General features: G+C 42.0%; 1 protein-coding gene across 1 annotated transcript; it reads right to left on the bottom strand.

Annotated features, from left to right (window-relative positions):
* Positions 1-3,255: 3,255 nt before the first annotated feature.
* LOC103697557 (Transmembrane amino acid transporter family protein) lies at positions 3,256-12,464 on the bottom strand. The gene is made up of 5 exons (XM_008779441.5): positions 11,811-12,464; positions 9,793-9,926; positions 4,381-4,808; positions 4,083-4,214; positions 3,256-3,941 (listed from the first exon to the last, which is right to left on the bottom strand). Exons 1-5 carry the CDS (start codon positions 12,239-12,241, stop codon positions 3,456-3,458), a joined length of 1,611 nt encoding a protein of 536 aa, XP_008777663.1. The 5' UTR covers positions 12,242-12,464; the 3' UTR covers positions 3,256-3,455.
* Between the last annotated feature and the right edge of the window lie 1,171 nt (positions 12,465-13,635).

Raw genomic sequence — 13,635 nt, 5'->3', positions numbered from 1 at the left:
CAGAAATATTATATAATTTGCAGTTAGCTCTAGAAAAAACAGTTTCATTATTTACCTTACGAGTGAAATCAACTGACAAGTTCAATTAACTCCAAAAATTTGTCTTAGAGCCTAATATTCAAAAAAATATATTTTCATCAAAATTTCATCATGATTATTTTTATAAAAATTTAACTCTAAATTCCAGCACCCTCAAAAGGTTGGCAAAGCAGGTGCATCCAACATATCGGTCATCTCGATCAAAGTGATTTAGTTTGATCATGTTTTAACTAGGGTACAGATAGTTGGGCAGGAATCTAGGGTAACCAAATCTAATAATGTCCGGCAAGGACCAAGATGGGGACTAATACGTTATCTAGCGGCCATAGATTAAGACCCTTCACCAAGGTCGATCCAAAATCACCAAGAAGAGTCTTTATCGGATCCAACTATCTTAGAGAGAGCTGAGAGAGAAAGTCCAAATAGAAAAAAATAAGATAGAGAAAGAATGGAGAAGAGAGAAAGGAGCTGAGAGAGAAAGGAGATATATAGGAGACATTCCCTCTCCTTTGTACTCTTTTACTTTTTTGTGACTTGGCAGGATGTACTCACGTTAGAGCTATATAAATTGTTGCTTTTACCAAAAAAAAAAGGAGCAAAAAAGAGAGAGAACAAGCTTCTCCCTCTAAGGAAGGGGAAGAGAGAGGGTGGTTGCGGGTGGTGCCTAGGAATCTGGGGACCTATGACCGGGGGCAACGAGTGGCCGACGACATTAAACTAGCCTAAAAATAGGAGTTTCAACCTCTTAACGGTGGAAATCAAGGCATCCGATGGCCGAAGCTCTGGCCATGGCTTCTAGCCAATGCGAGGGACCGGTGGAAGACCCCTGTGATGAGCACTGGCAGCAAACAACAGCCAGAAAAAGGAAAATAAAGGTTTAGTCTACCAAAATAGAGGAAAACAAAGCATCCCCTTTTTCACAAAAAATCTAGCGATCACCAGTCGGAATCGAGGCTCTAAAGGCCTCAGAAGATGGAGAAGGGGGGTCGAAGGAGGTCATGTTCATACCTAGTTTTCGACAACGATTGACCACTATGAGGGTGCAAATAGCGGCCAATGTTCAGAGAAGAAATCGAAAAAAAAACTTTGGCGATGAGCTCTGATCGGAGCTGATTCTCTAGTGGGGTGAAAGAGGGATCTAGAGGAGTTCTAAATAGAGATCAGTCGCGACCGGAATCCCGTCTAGAGTCGGATTTTGTCTGATAAATTTGGAAAGAAGAAGATTTTCATTGGGAGTCCTCTTCCCTCCTCATGCCATGCACAGCAGAGAGCTAGGCGGTCAAGTGGACTAGGCCAGCTCTCTAATTGGGCTGGGTATCAAATTTCTGTTCCGATGTAAAAAAACTTCTGAAACTTACATATTCATCACTTGGAGAATAGGCTTACCTGTTTGATTGACAGCATTCAAATCTTCTAGTTGAGCTTCCAGATTTTTTGGTTGATCTTGAAAATGATCCTCAAAGAGGGTTGACTAATTCCATACAACACTGATTTTGGGGTGTGCAGGAGACGGAAGGAATGGAAGAGTCCATGAACCCATGATCCCCTGATGGAGAACACCTAGTCCAAGGCTTCGCTATGTTAGAGCAGGAAAAGAGGTTGCATACCATCACAAGGTATTGTCCGCTTTAGGAAGGCCCCTCCGCCTTTCCAGGACGGGAGATACCCCTTACGACTTTGTCCAAAAGGTGCCTCGCGAGGGAAAGAGGATGGAGACCCCTTATTAGCACAATCCTTTCCACTACTTAAGTAGTATGGGACTAAAAGTTTGTGGTCCTCCTTTACACCCCTAACACTACCCCCGAGTGGGAAGGATTATGCGGGGGGGGGGGAGGTCCATGTACCCGGGGCGTTCTATCTGTTAGAGCATAAAAAGGGGTTACGTACCGTCATGAGGTATTATCCGCTTTAGAAAGGCTCCTCCGCCTTTTCAGGACGGGAGTTACCCCTCATGACTTTGTCCAAAAAGCGTTTTGTGAGGGAAAAAGGATGGAGACGCCTTATAAGCATAATTCTTTTCATTACTCAAGCAGTATGGGACTAAAAGTTTATGCCCCTTTACCCCCCTAAGAGGCTGGGGGCTGAGAGTTCGTGGAAAGATGCCCTAGACTAATGGTAAGCTTGAACCGGACAACTGCAGCTTTTTATTTTCTCCTTTCTCCGCCAATAATATAATGGTGCTTGTCATGATGATTGTGGCTGCTGTGTGGCCCATTTTGTATAACTAAATGGAGTGAATGGGGGGAGCTTACCGTCTGCTTGATTATATTATTTATTTGTTTGTGGGCATCCAGAACGGCTTTTGGCTTGCAGGAATTGGTGGTTTTTTCTTTCAGAATTAGACTAGAGTGTCGGATAAGCGTGTCTAGGTCATTTGGTAACGATTTTCAACTACTTGACCAGCTTACCAATTATACTAGTTGGTATAACTGGGAGTAAAAAAAAATGAATAGAAAGAAGGGTGAATGATGCAGCGAATAACATAGATTCTCATGTGCTGTGATTTCTACGCATTCTATTACTAACGCTTGGGAAGTGGCCGTGGTGTAATGAGTTCTCAGCATGCAGATCCGTGTACCATGTTTCATAAATTTTGTTCGTAGGCCAATTCAAGTTTTGAGGCATTCTTCGTCACTTTGATCCTTTAACATGAAAATTGGAACAATGTAGACTCTTATATGATGCTGCACAAGTGCGGGGGAAAGAGGAGAAGAAGGAAGAACAAGAGAGAGAGAAGGAAGAAGAGGTTCTAAGGATGCAGGAAGAAGAGAAGGGGAGGAGGAGGAAGAAGAAGAATAAGATGTGGGGGAAAAGAAATTCTTAATCATTCATTAAATCCTAATCATGAAAATAGTTCCCTATATATAGGGCCTAAATACACAATTTGCATAAATCCCCTTACACAGAAATAAATCCTAATAAGCTCACAAATAACACAAATAAGCCCTAAATGCAAACAAGCTCAGAAATAAAAATAACTCCTCCCAGGTGGGAAAAAATGGACCCAATCCGAGTATGACTTAATTCGGGGGCTCAGGATCATCTGGATGAAGGGTTCTGATGTCCCCATCATTATACTTGCCTAGATTTTTATCTAGTTATCCGAATAACCTCCAAACTGGTAACGTAAGCTGTCACCCTTCGTAGTTAAGGCCTCAAGTTTGAACATCGCATGTCCCGTCAGCATATAATATATGTAAAGAAGAAAAAAAAAAGTTTTGATAGCTGAAGCAATCAGGTTATGATATCATAAATTACAATCTATTACAACAAATCACATAAGAAATACATATACAACACAGTATTCTTGGAGACATAAAGGGATGATGGAGCAAATCATTTCTATGTAATACTTGAGGAATTTAATGCTGCAAGAGTATGGAACAGTGCCCAACCTTATCCCTATCAAAAGGAATCTAGTTAGGCTTAAAAAATTTGAGTTTGAGCCCACTGTTCACCATGCTCCAGACACCTCCAATAGAGAAGGCTAAGCTGAAAGCTATTCCCATCGTGCCTAGGCACCAATTCAGATACCAGTTGAAGCTGAATCTTTGGGGCTTCTTTATAAGAACCCACATGAAGCAAGGGTATGCAAAGGTGACAGGAAGTGTGAGGCCACCCAACAGGCCAGCTATGCTAGAAAGGAAAGGAAGTGCTACTCCAATGAAGAATGAGATAAAGCCATAGAAGACCCGAAAGCCAGACCGGACCCAAATTGAGCATGGACGATTCGTTCGGCTGGTGTAGCCTGCCTCGAAACTGTCAAACACTGGCATTGAATATATCTGGAAACTACTCAGGCAATTAAACACAACCAAAAGAAATGTTGTTGCTAACAGCCCCCTTGCGATATCATGGCTGTGAAAAGCGTATAGGGCATTCAGCATCCCTCCTGCAGGCATCTGCAAGGTGAATAAACATTAGCATCAATATACATGCATACGGTTGAACATATGATATAGCTAACGACTAGCACAATACGAGAATAGATTCTGGTTACCATCAGAATTTCTAAGCATGGCGATGGGATTTAAAATATTTACCAGGTTCCCATAAGCCCAAAAACCTCCAATGGCAATAGGAAATAAACACATTGCAATTAGAAGATATGCAACCTTGGCTCCTCTCCACATGGGAACATGCGCAGGATGTTTAAAAGTTGATGGCATTGTTGCCTGCAATTCAAGGTCAGCAATAACTACATGACCCAAAGAAAAGAGATGATGGTAACAATAATAAAAGAACACTGAAGACATTCTCATCCAATCCGGCCATAATATCATTGCAGCAGCCAAACCTAAAGTTCGGTAGGATAATTCTTTTGGAGCCAGGAGTTTATACCTGAATCTCTAATGCCAGATTGTGTCCTCTGAATGCAAATGCTATTATGCCAAGAGCATTCAAGATTGAGAAAACTGATGCGGTGAAAGACTGGGATCTGAGTGGCTGATAAGAGATAGAAGGGGGCCTTTCTTGGCTGACTGAGAGTACCCAGGCCATGCTAGTATAGGTGATTGCCGTTACAGCTCCAATAAGCGAGAGTCCAGCAATGGAGTTTAGGTTTGGGAGCTGAGAAAGAACAATGCATAAAGAGGTAAATACCAGATACCACTCAACAGTTGAAAGTGGGTTTGATGAACAAAGGGGCCCGCAAACTATCTGAAAAAAGAGCTTCATGGTTTCCCCTCCGATAAGAATCAATGCTGTTGCAGTTCCTGCTGATAAATAAACTGTTGGGAACAAAGCTAGCCAAACACCTAACCTTTCTCCTGAATTAAAAGAAAAAACATAATTTTGTAAATGGCAGCAAGTTAACAAGGCGAAAAAAAAAATGCTGTATAAAGCATAAACATTAGCCTCCATCTATAAATTTTTGGTGTTTTACCATGACAACGATGTACAAAAACTTAGTATAGCATGTAACATCCATTTTTGATGTTTTAGGATCTCTATTTGTCACTTTGTATCATTAGACTAATTTCATTGTTTTCACAAGAATAAATGGATGCACCATGTTGTTCATTAGAGCCAAAACAGATCTTCCATGAGCATACTGTCATGTTTAGCTGGATGTGCTCTATGACATCGTAGGCGACATAATTCACAATGTAACAGCAATGAGATCGGGTAGGAGGTAACAAAATTTTAAAATATCTGACCTGCAGCTGGTCCTATCTCTCCCTCACCTATGGATCTTGATGAGCATGCGGAGTAAGCAGCGACTGTATAGCTCAACTGCTTATGCTCATCATAATCATAGAGATCCACATATTGATTAATGCTGGAGGTGGTGTACGTATTACTGCATCATGCTAACCCACTTCTTCAATTTTTTTTTTTAAAATGTGATTTCTTAAAAACTGAATCAGGCTGTAACTATAAATGATCCACATGCTGGTTTGGAGAGGACAGTAACCAATTAAAATTTCAGTTAGCGCACTTTGCGCCGAATAACCAATCTAAATTGATGTATGACACTCAGAACAAAAGCAGAGATCATTGCCTGCTGCATATCAATTCCAACACATGGTTAAGTCTAATAACTAGCACCCATACATGACAACCAAGAATTAAATTATATTAGTAACAGCATCATGAGTTTAATCAATAATTTAGATTGCCAATATTGGACCTACTTGCCAATCAATTTATAACCACAATGACTTTTCCTGACAAATAATGTTGAATTAGAATATAACAAAGTTTAAATGACCCTAAATACGTCCTCAGAAACATGTTTAAAATTGGAGGAAGGTTGGTTTGCCCAGGTGACTGATCCTGCCATAATGTGATGTAAGACATGATGCATCAATATTGATTTTATTTCCTGCATAAACATGTTCAATGAAGCATGAAAGGTTGCTGGTCTCCGCTTCATGCTTTTAGAACACTATCAACTGGTGCACTAAACTAAGAAGATATGAAAATATATATAGAAGTCTAACAAGAGTTTAGTACCTTGCCCCTAGTATGGAAACAAAACCGGGATGTATTATTGGAGAATACACACAAGGACATAATTCACTTAATTGTATTCAAGTTAGAGCTAGCAATTATGCACCTAGCCTATCAACCCAGCCTGCTCTAGAATCCCTTAATTCACCAATCATTTTCACAAATTATGTATGGGATAGGCAAGCATGACAAGCCGGGGGGTTGTTATATAATTAAGTTCTTCATCTTTGACCCTGCCAACACCCCTGCTCAAAGTTCGCAATCTAGGTATCGGTACCATACCAATATGTTACCTGTTCGGTGTAATACGGCCTATACAGTATGGTATGCACCTCGTACCAAGATAGTTTCTGACCATTTTTTTTTCTCACTTTCTATCATGGTACTGTCTGAAATAGTATGAGTTAGTATGTATGAGGACCAGTGTGGGCGTGTGTTTAGTTCTATATCAGTTATTCGCCGAAGAGATCTTAGGTACTTATATAGGACTAATAAACTCAAAAAATACCTTCCAGTTAGTCTTTTTGGATAATGTTTTGAGTTGTCATAAATAGTATCAGAGCGGACCCCAGCTCATAACCTATGTGGACTAGGAGACACTGCAATACGGATATATCGGGCTGATCGTGGTGCTTGTGATTAGATTTGAACTTTTAGCTTGACAAGAATGTCAGAGTTTAAACAAGAAAAATATGTGAGGACCCGTATGGGCGTGTGTTCAGTCCCACATCGGTTCTTCACTGGGTAGATCTTAAATATTTATATAGGATCAAGAAACCTATATAATACCTTCCACCTAGACTTTTTGGATGAGATCCTAGGTTGTGACAAATGGTATTAGAGCGAACTCGGCCCATAGCCTATGTGGACTAGGAGACACTACAACACGGGTTTATGAAGGCTAACCAAAGACTAATCATGGTTCTTGTGATTAGATTTAAATGAATTTGAACTCTTAACCTGACGAAAATATCAGAGCTTAAATGGAGGGAGTCTGTGAGGACCCGTGCGAGCATGTATTTAATTCCACATCGGTTATTCGTCAAAAAAATTTTGGATACTTATATAGGACTAAGGAATTCAAAAAATATCTTTTTGCTAGCCATTTTGGATAAGATCCTAAGTTGTTACAGTATGGTATGGTACGTACCCTAATTTCAGACAGTATCAGTAATTTCACTTGGTTTAGACCGGTATGGACCAATTCAACTCATATACAGAACCATTCCATGGTGCTACAAGTACCTTACAAGTATAGTACAATACAATCGCCGGTGGACCTTGCCCCTACCATTGCCCCACAATTTTGGACTATTACCTTGAGTTGCCACCATTACCTTGCTTGGTCGTAGACCTATCTCCTTCCCTCATCCCTTTCTCCATTCCTCCTCTCTGTTTCACTTCTCCGTGTCTTGAATGAGTAAGGTATTGGTCCACTAATATGTCAATGTGTTCAAGTCAAACATGTCTAACCTAGTAGTACATAAGACTGGATTCTAGGTAACCCTTTGCTATGATAGTGGATGTTGATTTGAGCTGATCTGACTCAATGACACCTATAAATCAACAATAAGGGGAAAAAGAGGGAGAAAAATAAAAAAAGCGAACAACAGAAGAAACAACTCACAAAATACAGGGGGTAGTGAATACAGAATACCTTGCTGATATGGGGAAATAACCTTAAATGCAAAGGTAAAAATACAAAACTGGACTTACATGGAATGCAGTCTCTCTCTCTCTCTCTCTCTCTCTCTACTCAATGCACTAAATAGTAAATATTTGGTAAAAGATTAAAGCATCCCAAAATTGCCAAAAAATACCTAGAGATATAGACCACTGAAAGTGCCTAGAAAGCTTAAAACAAAAATTATACCCTCTGGTCATCTCTAAATTATGCATCAAGAGGGTGCAAAGGTCGACAATATCAATTGTAGTAGTGTCTTAAAATACATGATATGGCGTTTAATAAAAAGTTTACTTTCTTGATTATGATCTATACACTTTAAAAAAAGCATGTATAAATTGGAAATTAGTAAGTTTTTTAATGCTTACATCATAGAAAAACATCTTAGCATGTTATTAAAGCTGTCGATTTTGCTACTCATTTGATGCAAATGATAGAGACCATCAAAACATATGATTTATAGCTTCTAAATATTTCTAGTAGTGTGGATCATGATAAAAGATATAGATCACCAATTTGGAAAGTCCATCATTGATTGAATCATTAGATCTTTCTATCAAAAATTTAACAATTAGTGTACAGTCCAATTCTAGACCCCGTGCATATGCAAAAGAGTCATATTTCTCCAACTAAACAGAGTGTCCAATTTGATTCTACAGAGAAACAACAATTTTACAACCATGTACTACACTCATTATTGGAACTTTTATGGAGGTATTCTTCTAAGTTGACATACCATTAATGCAGCTTTTCCTTGCAAAGATTGCTTCACTTGTTGGTAGGACCTCTCTGCAAGTAAAGCTAACAAATGCAACATATGAAAAAGGAGCGGGTTAAAGTTGTCATTGTTTGATAGGAATAGGTGATCACAGACTTGGTCCAATCACATTAATATAAATCTACCCTACCTCTCTTACTATCTAGAGAGAAGCCTCTATGTGTGTGTGGGGGTGGAGGGAGGGGGATTGCAGTTTCCATTTTAGATGGTCCATCGCTGCTTTGAAATGCATAATCCAAGTTTGAATTATCAATAGAGTTCTAGCTCAAGTACTCTAATCCAATTCATTTTGCTTTTTGATTGTGCAAATTGAGAGAGAGCACAAAATGGAATTCTCCCTCACTTCATTGTGTCAATTTGAAACAATCCTCCCTTTCTTAGGGCAGAGAAACAAAAGTATGTTTGCTACCAAATGGTCCCATTATTTGTTTATAGCATCTAGCTTGTACAAATGAACTTAAAGCTTTGGTTGGCGTATAAACAATTTAGATATGCAAAATCCTTGATTATCTTGAAAATAAACTTCAGAACACTAATAACATTCTCTCCAAATAGGTTTCTGAAGACAGCATCTCCCAAAAAATTGTTTTTATCTACTTCCAAAAGATAAAATTGTGAAACAAAAAGGGAGGCCTGACTCTCCCTCAGAGCTGAGAATTGAGTCATGCACGAGTTTATTTTAGGTGGAAGGATGTGTAAGTAGGTGCACCATGTATCGTATTAGGAATATAAACTAAGACTCTTTGATAATACTTAAGCAGCATTTTTTTCTCTTCCATTATCACCCATGTAGCATGATGTCGCTTCTTTTATTCCCATTTCAACTTGCTTGTTTACTTGTTCCACAACTTCACCTTCACTGCTTCAACTTCTCAAGAACTTGAGTGCATTATCATGCTGATAATCTCTTGCTTGTTGTTGCATGTCCTCGATCATCTTCTCTACCAATCCTTCACAAATTTCACCATCACATGCATGATATCCATGTTGACTATGCTGCTACTATATACAAAACACGCATAGTCTCAATATAAATGCACTAGCATGTTAGAAGAATTTCCGTCTCAGAAGGTTATTTTGGCTTTAAATTGATGCATTTCTGGAGATAAAGAACTAAAGAGTGTGTAACCAGGATAACAAAGATTAAGTTTAGAGATATCATAGAATTCAAGTTTTGCCATGTTTGTCTCTTTATAGTAGGATAACAGCAAGTTCAAATGTTCAATCTTTAACTAGTACAAGCAACTTAAGCCTTGAAATCTCAAGATTTGCATGATTAAGCAATGCAAATTCAAATAGTTCCTACTAAACGAAAGAAGGGCACATGTGGTCTCACCAAATGCAGCCTGTGCGAGCTCCACATATCTATTGTACCTCCTGCCAGGTACAGCTTCATGAAGCTTCACTAGTATCCAGAGGGTATAAAGTTGCCAAAAGTAAGCAATAATCAATGATATTATACCCCAACTCCTGCAGTTCAAGGAAAAAAGTTTTAGAGAAATGGTATTCTAGACGACAATTTATATTGCGCTACCTTTCTTTTCTTTATAATGTCCAGTGGAAAATGTGTTTATCTGCAAATGTAGCAAGGCTAGTCATGCTTTAAATGTGGCATCCAGGCTGCGCTTGTGTTGGAAGGCATTTCATTCTTCAAATGGACTAAATTTCATTGGCTTCTTCATCGGATCAGCAACCAGCATGTTGCGACGCAGGTACATCAGAGTTACTGTTCTTCATACAAGTATTTATGATATACAGTGGCTTGTCTTTTGATCAAAAGGAACGAGTAATGCGGAGACGAAATCCAAGGACAGATGAAACAACAGGTCAAGAGGTGCGGTTATCGCGATAACCATTATTACAAGACCTTATGCATAAATCCTTCCCAAAGTATTTATGGTCATAACTGCCATCAGGAATCTGTCATGTAGCATAAAACCAAGGCAGCCCAATGAATGAAGTTTCCGTCATTCATTCAGGGATCTGGAGAGCATCAGATGTATACAGTCTTGCTGTTTGCATCCCCGTCATTCATTCAGGGATCTGGAGAGCATCAGATGTATACAGTCTTGCGGTTTGCATGTTTCAAATCTGTGACCTCCAGACCACAATAAAGCAACGTTGGCTTGCGCCACGACTCACCCTCAATTTATAGTTAAAGAGAAGCTAAAAAATTATTGAAATAGCAGAAGCAAATGGAAGACGAGAAAAGAAATCAATTGCAGTTAGACAATCGAGGGTGAAGCGAGCAATTCACTGGTCACTAGTACTAGTCCCCTCCACGGAGAGGCAGAGAGGTGCCCGCGTAAGTGAGGCAGAAAGTCTGCAAAGCCTATGATGCAGACATATCACGAGATTGGAGGAACAGGAATATCGCTCTACGTTGGTAACCCCTCTTGGAACGGGATGGTGCCGTGCCATGCCATGGGGGTGGCATTCTCATTCATTATTACGTTTTAAATAACAACTTTAATTATTTTATTTTATTTTTTAAGAATATGTGCCCTGTTCCATCCCATCTCTCTGGCCCTTCGGATAGCTACGCATACGGAGGGAAGGATGCGTCAACTTGACACGCAGACGGAAGCTCACGCCTCCCCTTTAAATCCAACCCGTCCTTTATTTATTTATTTTTCGATCTCTCAAGAAAATGGACGAAGCGAATTGCTATCCTTTATTTATTACGTTGTCCAGTGATGTTGACAGTCGGAACAGCCCGAATGCACGGTCCGGTCATTAGCAAGCCGGGTGCAATCATCACATCCATCACCAAAAGCGCCTGCTTCGGCCACTCGATCGCGGCCAGGGGAGGGAAGGGGAGGTCTAACAAAAGGCAGCAGCGCGTGCTAAGAATAAGTCATCCCCTCCAATCCCGCTATCCCTGTTTAATAAGATAACATAAACGAGGCGACGGCCGCTAATCCTCCGGTAAAGAGGCCTGCTGCTCCTTGTTTGTATCGCATCAAATGAAATCAGAGAGGCCGGTCGGGAACGGTAACTTAGTTCCCTCCCCGCAACATCACCATCGATCACTGGCATGAACATGCTTAGGGAAGCCTATTGCAAGGGCGCACTCGCCTTCTCCCTGTCCGCCACTTCCCAGCAGCCGCGCTGCTGCAAATTACCCCCTCAAAATCTACCACCAAAACTCGATCCGTCGTACGGATCAGAGTACCCGGCCGATCGTACTAAACGCCGGCGGTAGGCGGGGATGGTCATGTGTGACCACTAAACTTATTCATGAAGCAAAGTAACAAGAAAGGACAAGCAACAGCAGGCGCGAACGGAAAGAGTAAAAAGATGGGAGAGGAGAGAGAGAGAGAGAGAGAAGAGTCGTCGGTGTGCGGATCATACCATCCGAGGAAGGCGAAGGCGACGGGGAGGACGAGGGCCTGAAACCCGATACCGGCGTTGAGGTTGTGGAATGCGGCGTAGTGGGCGTTGCCGTTGCGGGACTCCGTGATGGGGAGCCACGCGTCCTGCGGGTTGAGCCGCGTCAGGTGGCCCACCTCCTCCAGGTACGCCCGCAGGTTCACCAGCACCCGCTTCACCGGCGTCCCCACAGACGGGCTCAGGAACCGCGGGGAGATCATCGCCGGCGTCGGCGTCCATGACTTGTTGGACAGGGAGTGGGAGCCCCCGCCGCCTCCCCCCGGACCCCGCGGCAGCGGCGACCTCTGCCCCGACGGCGTCACCGTCTCCGGCGTCGACACCCCCCGTGGCGTCGCCGGTATCGACACCAGCTCCGCCTCCATCCCCATTCCCCCCCTGGCGCCCTCCTCCATCTCTCTCTCTCTGAAGCTCGGTCTTTCTTCCTCGATTTCTGTCTTCCCTTCTTTTTCTTCTTCTGGCCGGTGATTTATGTGGATAGCAGGCGTCTCTGCCCACTCGCGCGTGCGTGAGTGTCAGTCTGTCAGGGATCAGGGTCGATGAACGGACAGATGGGTTTGTACACCAAATAAAAATTGAGAGAAGCAGCGTTGGAGAAGGGCGAGAGAAACAGAGCGCGCAAGCAGAGGAGACAGGAGTAGTACTACTACCACTACCGAGAGAAGTGGGACCAGAGAGTGAGTGCGTGCTATGAGTGAGCGATAGTCTGCTTTTTAAATTACTAAAATGCCCAGCGTCGCTTTATATTTGGAAGACCCGACCAATAATTTCTCCCAAATATAAACCGACGCTGGGCGTTTAAGTGGATCGATCCAACCGAGAACTAGCATGCATAAAACATATTATTAAGAAAAAGCAACTATGCATATTTACGCATGCTGGTTCCTGATTAGACTGATCCTCAGCTCAGCTATAAATCTGGTTTATCTAAAAATTTTATTATGAAGCAGAGATTAGCAAAAAGAATTCCATTCTACGGTCGGTACAGCAGCTCAGTTGTATGCCAGACCAATAATATGCTGCCATATGAGAAGAAAAAGAGATCCTTCTCTCTTTCTGCAGAGGAGTGTGGCCGGCTGGAATTGAGGAGAAATTATATCCTACACTTGATGCGCTACCTTAGCAATTACTAGGTCAAAAGAAACGATCACTACCCCGTTCCTCACTGCCCACTTCCGAAATGAAGGCACGCGCATGAAATGAACAAAGGTTGGCTTATTCGATAAAGACCAATCCACACACCCCCCCGCCCCCAAATGGCATATGGAGATAGGCATAATCAACGAGAGTATCACCACAGAGGCCTCGCACTGGAGGAGCGGGGCTCGGTCGAAGATGCGGGCAAACAGGTTGGGGCCCAGGCAGTGATCGAGAATGAGGTGAAGGGAGTTAGCATCCTTGTAGGCGGCATGGATTTTGGACAATGTGGCGGTTCATGGTGGAGGTGAGCTCATGGATCTTGGGCTCCTGCGAGATTGTGGTCGATGGGGTCGGGAAGGAGGGCCTTGTCAATGAATTTCATGGCAAACTTCTTACCGAAGGCCAAAGAGAAACTATAATACACCATGCCCAGTCTCCCCCATCAAATCCATGCTGATGGGTTCCGCATAGAGGAGTAGATTGGTGGTGCTTATGATTGAGCTAAGAGTGGAGCGACACTAAAGAGGTAAAGAATGTGGGCTAGGATTTCAAAAGAGAACGAAGAGGAGTGGGGAGCATTCCCTTCCTCTTTTTAGTCCTTAAACTGGAGTTGTGTTGATGGCGACGCCACTGGAGGAGGGGGTGAGGG

This window comes from Phoenix dactylifera, chromosome 7 (genome assembly GCF_051530095.1).
Source record: "Phoenix dactylifera cultivar Ajwa chromosome 7, Ajwa_hap1_PhDact_Kaust_v1.1, whole genome shotgun sequence".
Classification (NCBI taxonomy): Eukaryota; Viridiplantae; Streptophyta; class Magnoliopsida; order Arecales; family Arecaceae; genus Phoenix; species Phoenix dactylifera.
The sequence above is the reverse complement of the archived record's forward strand: the minus strand, read 5'-3'. Positions and strand labels throughout refer to the sequence as shown.

Bases quoted from the DNA above. Each gene is read 5' to 3' on its own strand.
- LOC103697557 (XM_008779441.5), bottom strand. From the start codon at position 12,241: ATGGAGGAGGGCGCCAGGGGGGGAATGGGGATGGAGGCGGAGCTGGTG. The intron at 9,927-11,810 runs GTATGATCCGCA...CTTGAACTGCAG, and splicing joins GCCTTCGCCTTCCTCGGATG to GAGTTGGGGTATAATATCAT. The intron at 4,215-4,380 runs GTATAAACTCCT...CTTGAATTGCAG, and splicing joins ATCTGGCATTAGAGATTCAG to GCAACAATGCCATCAACTTT.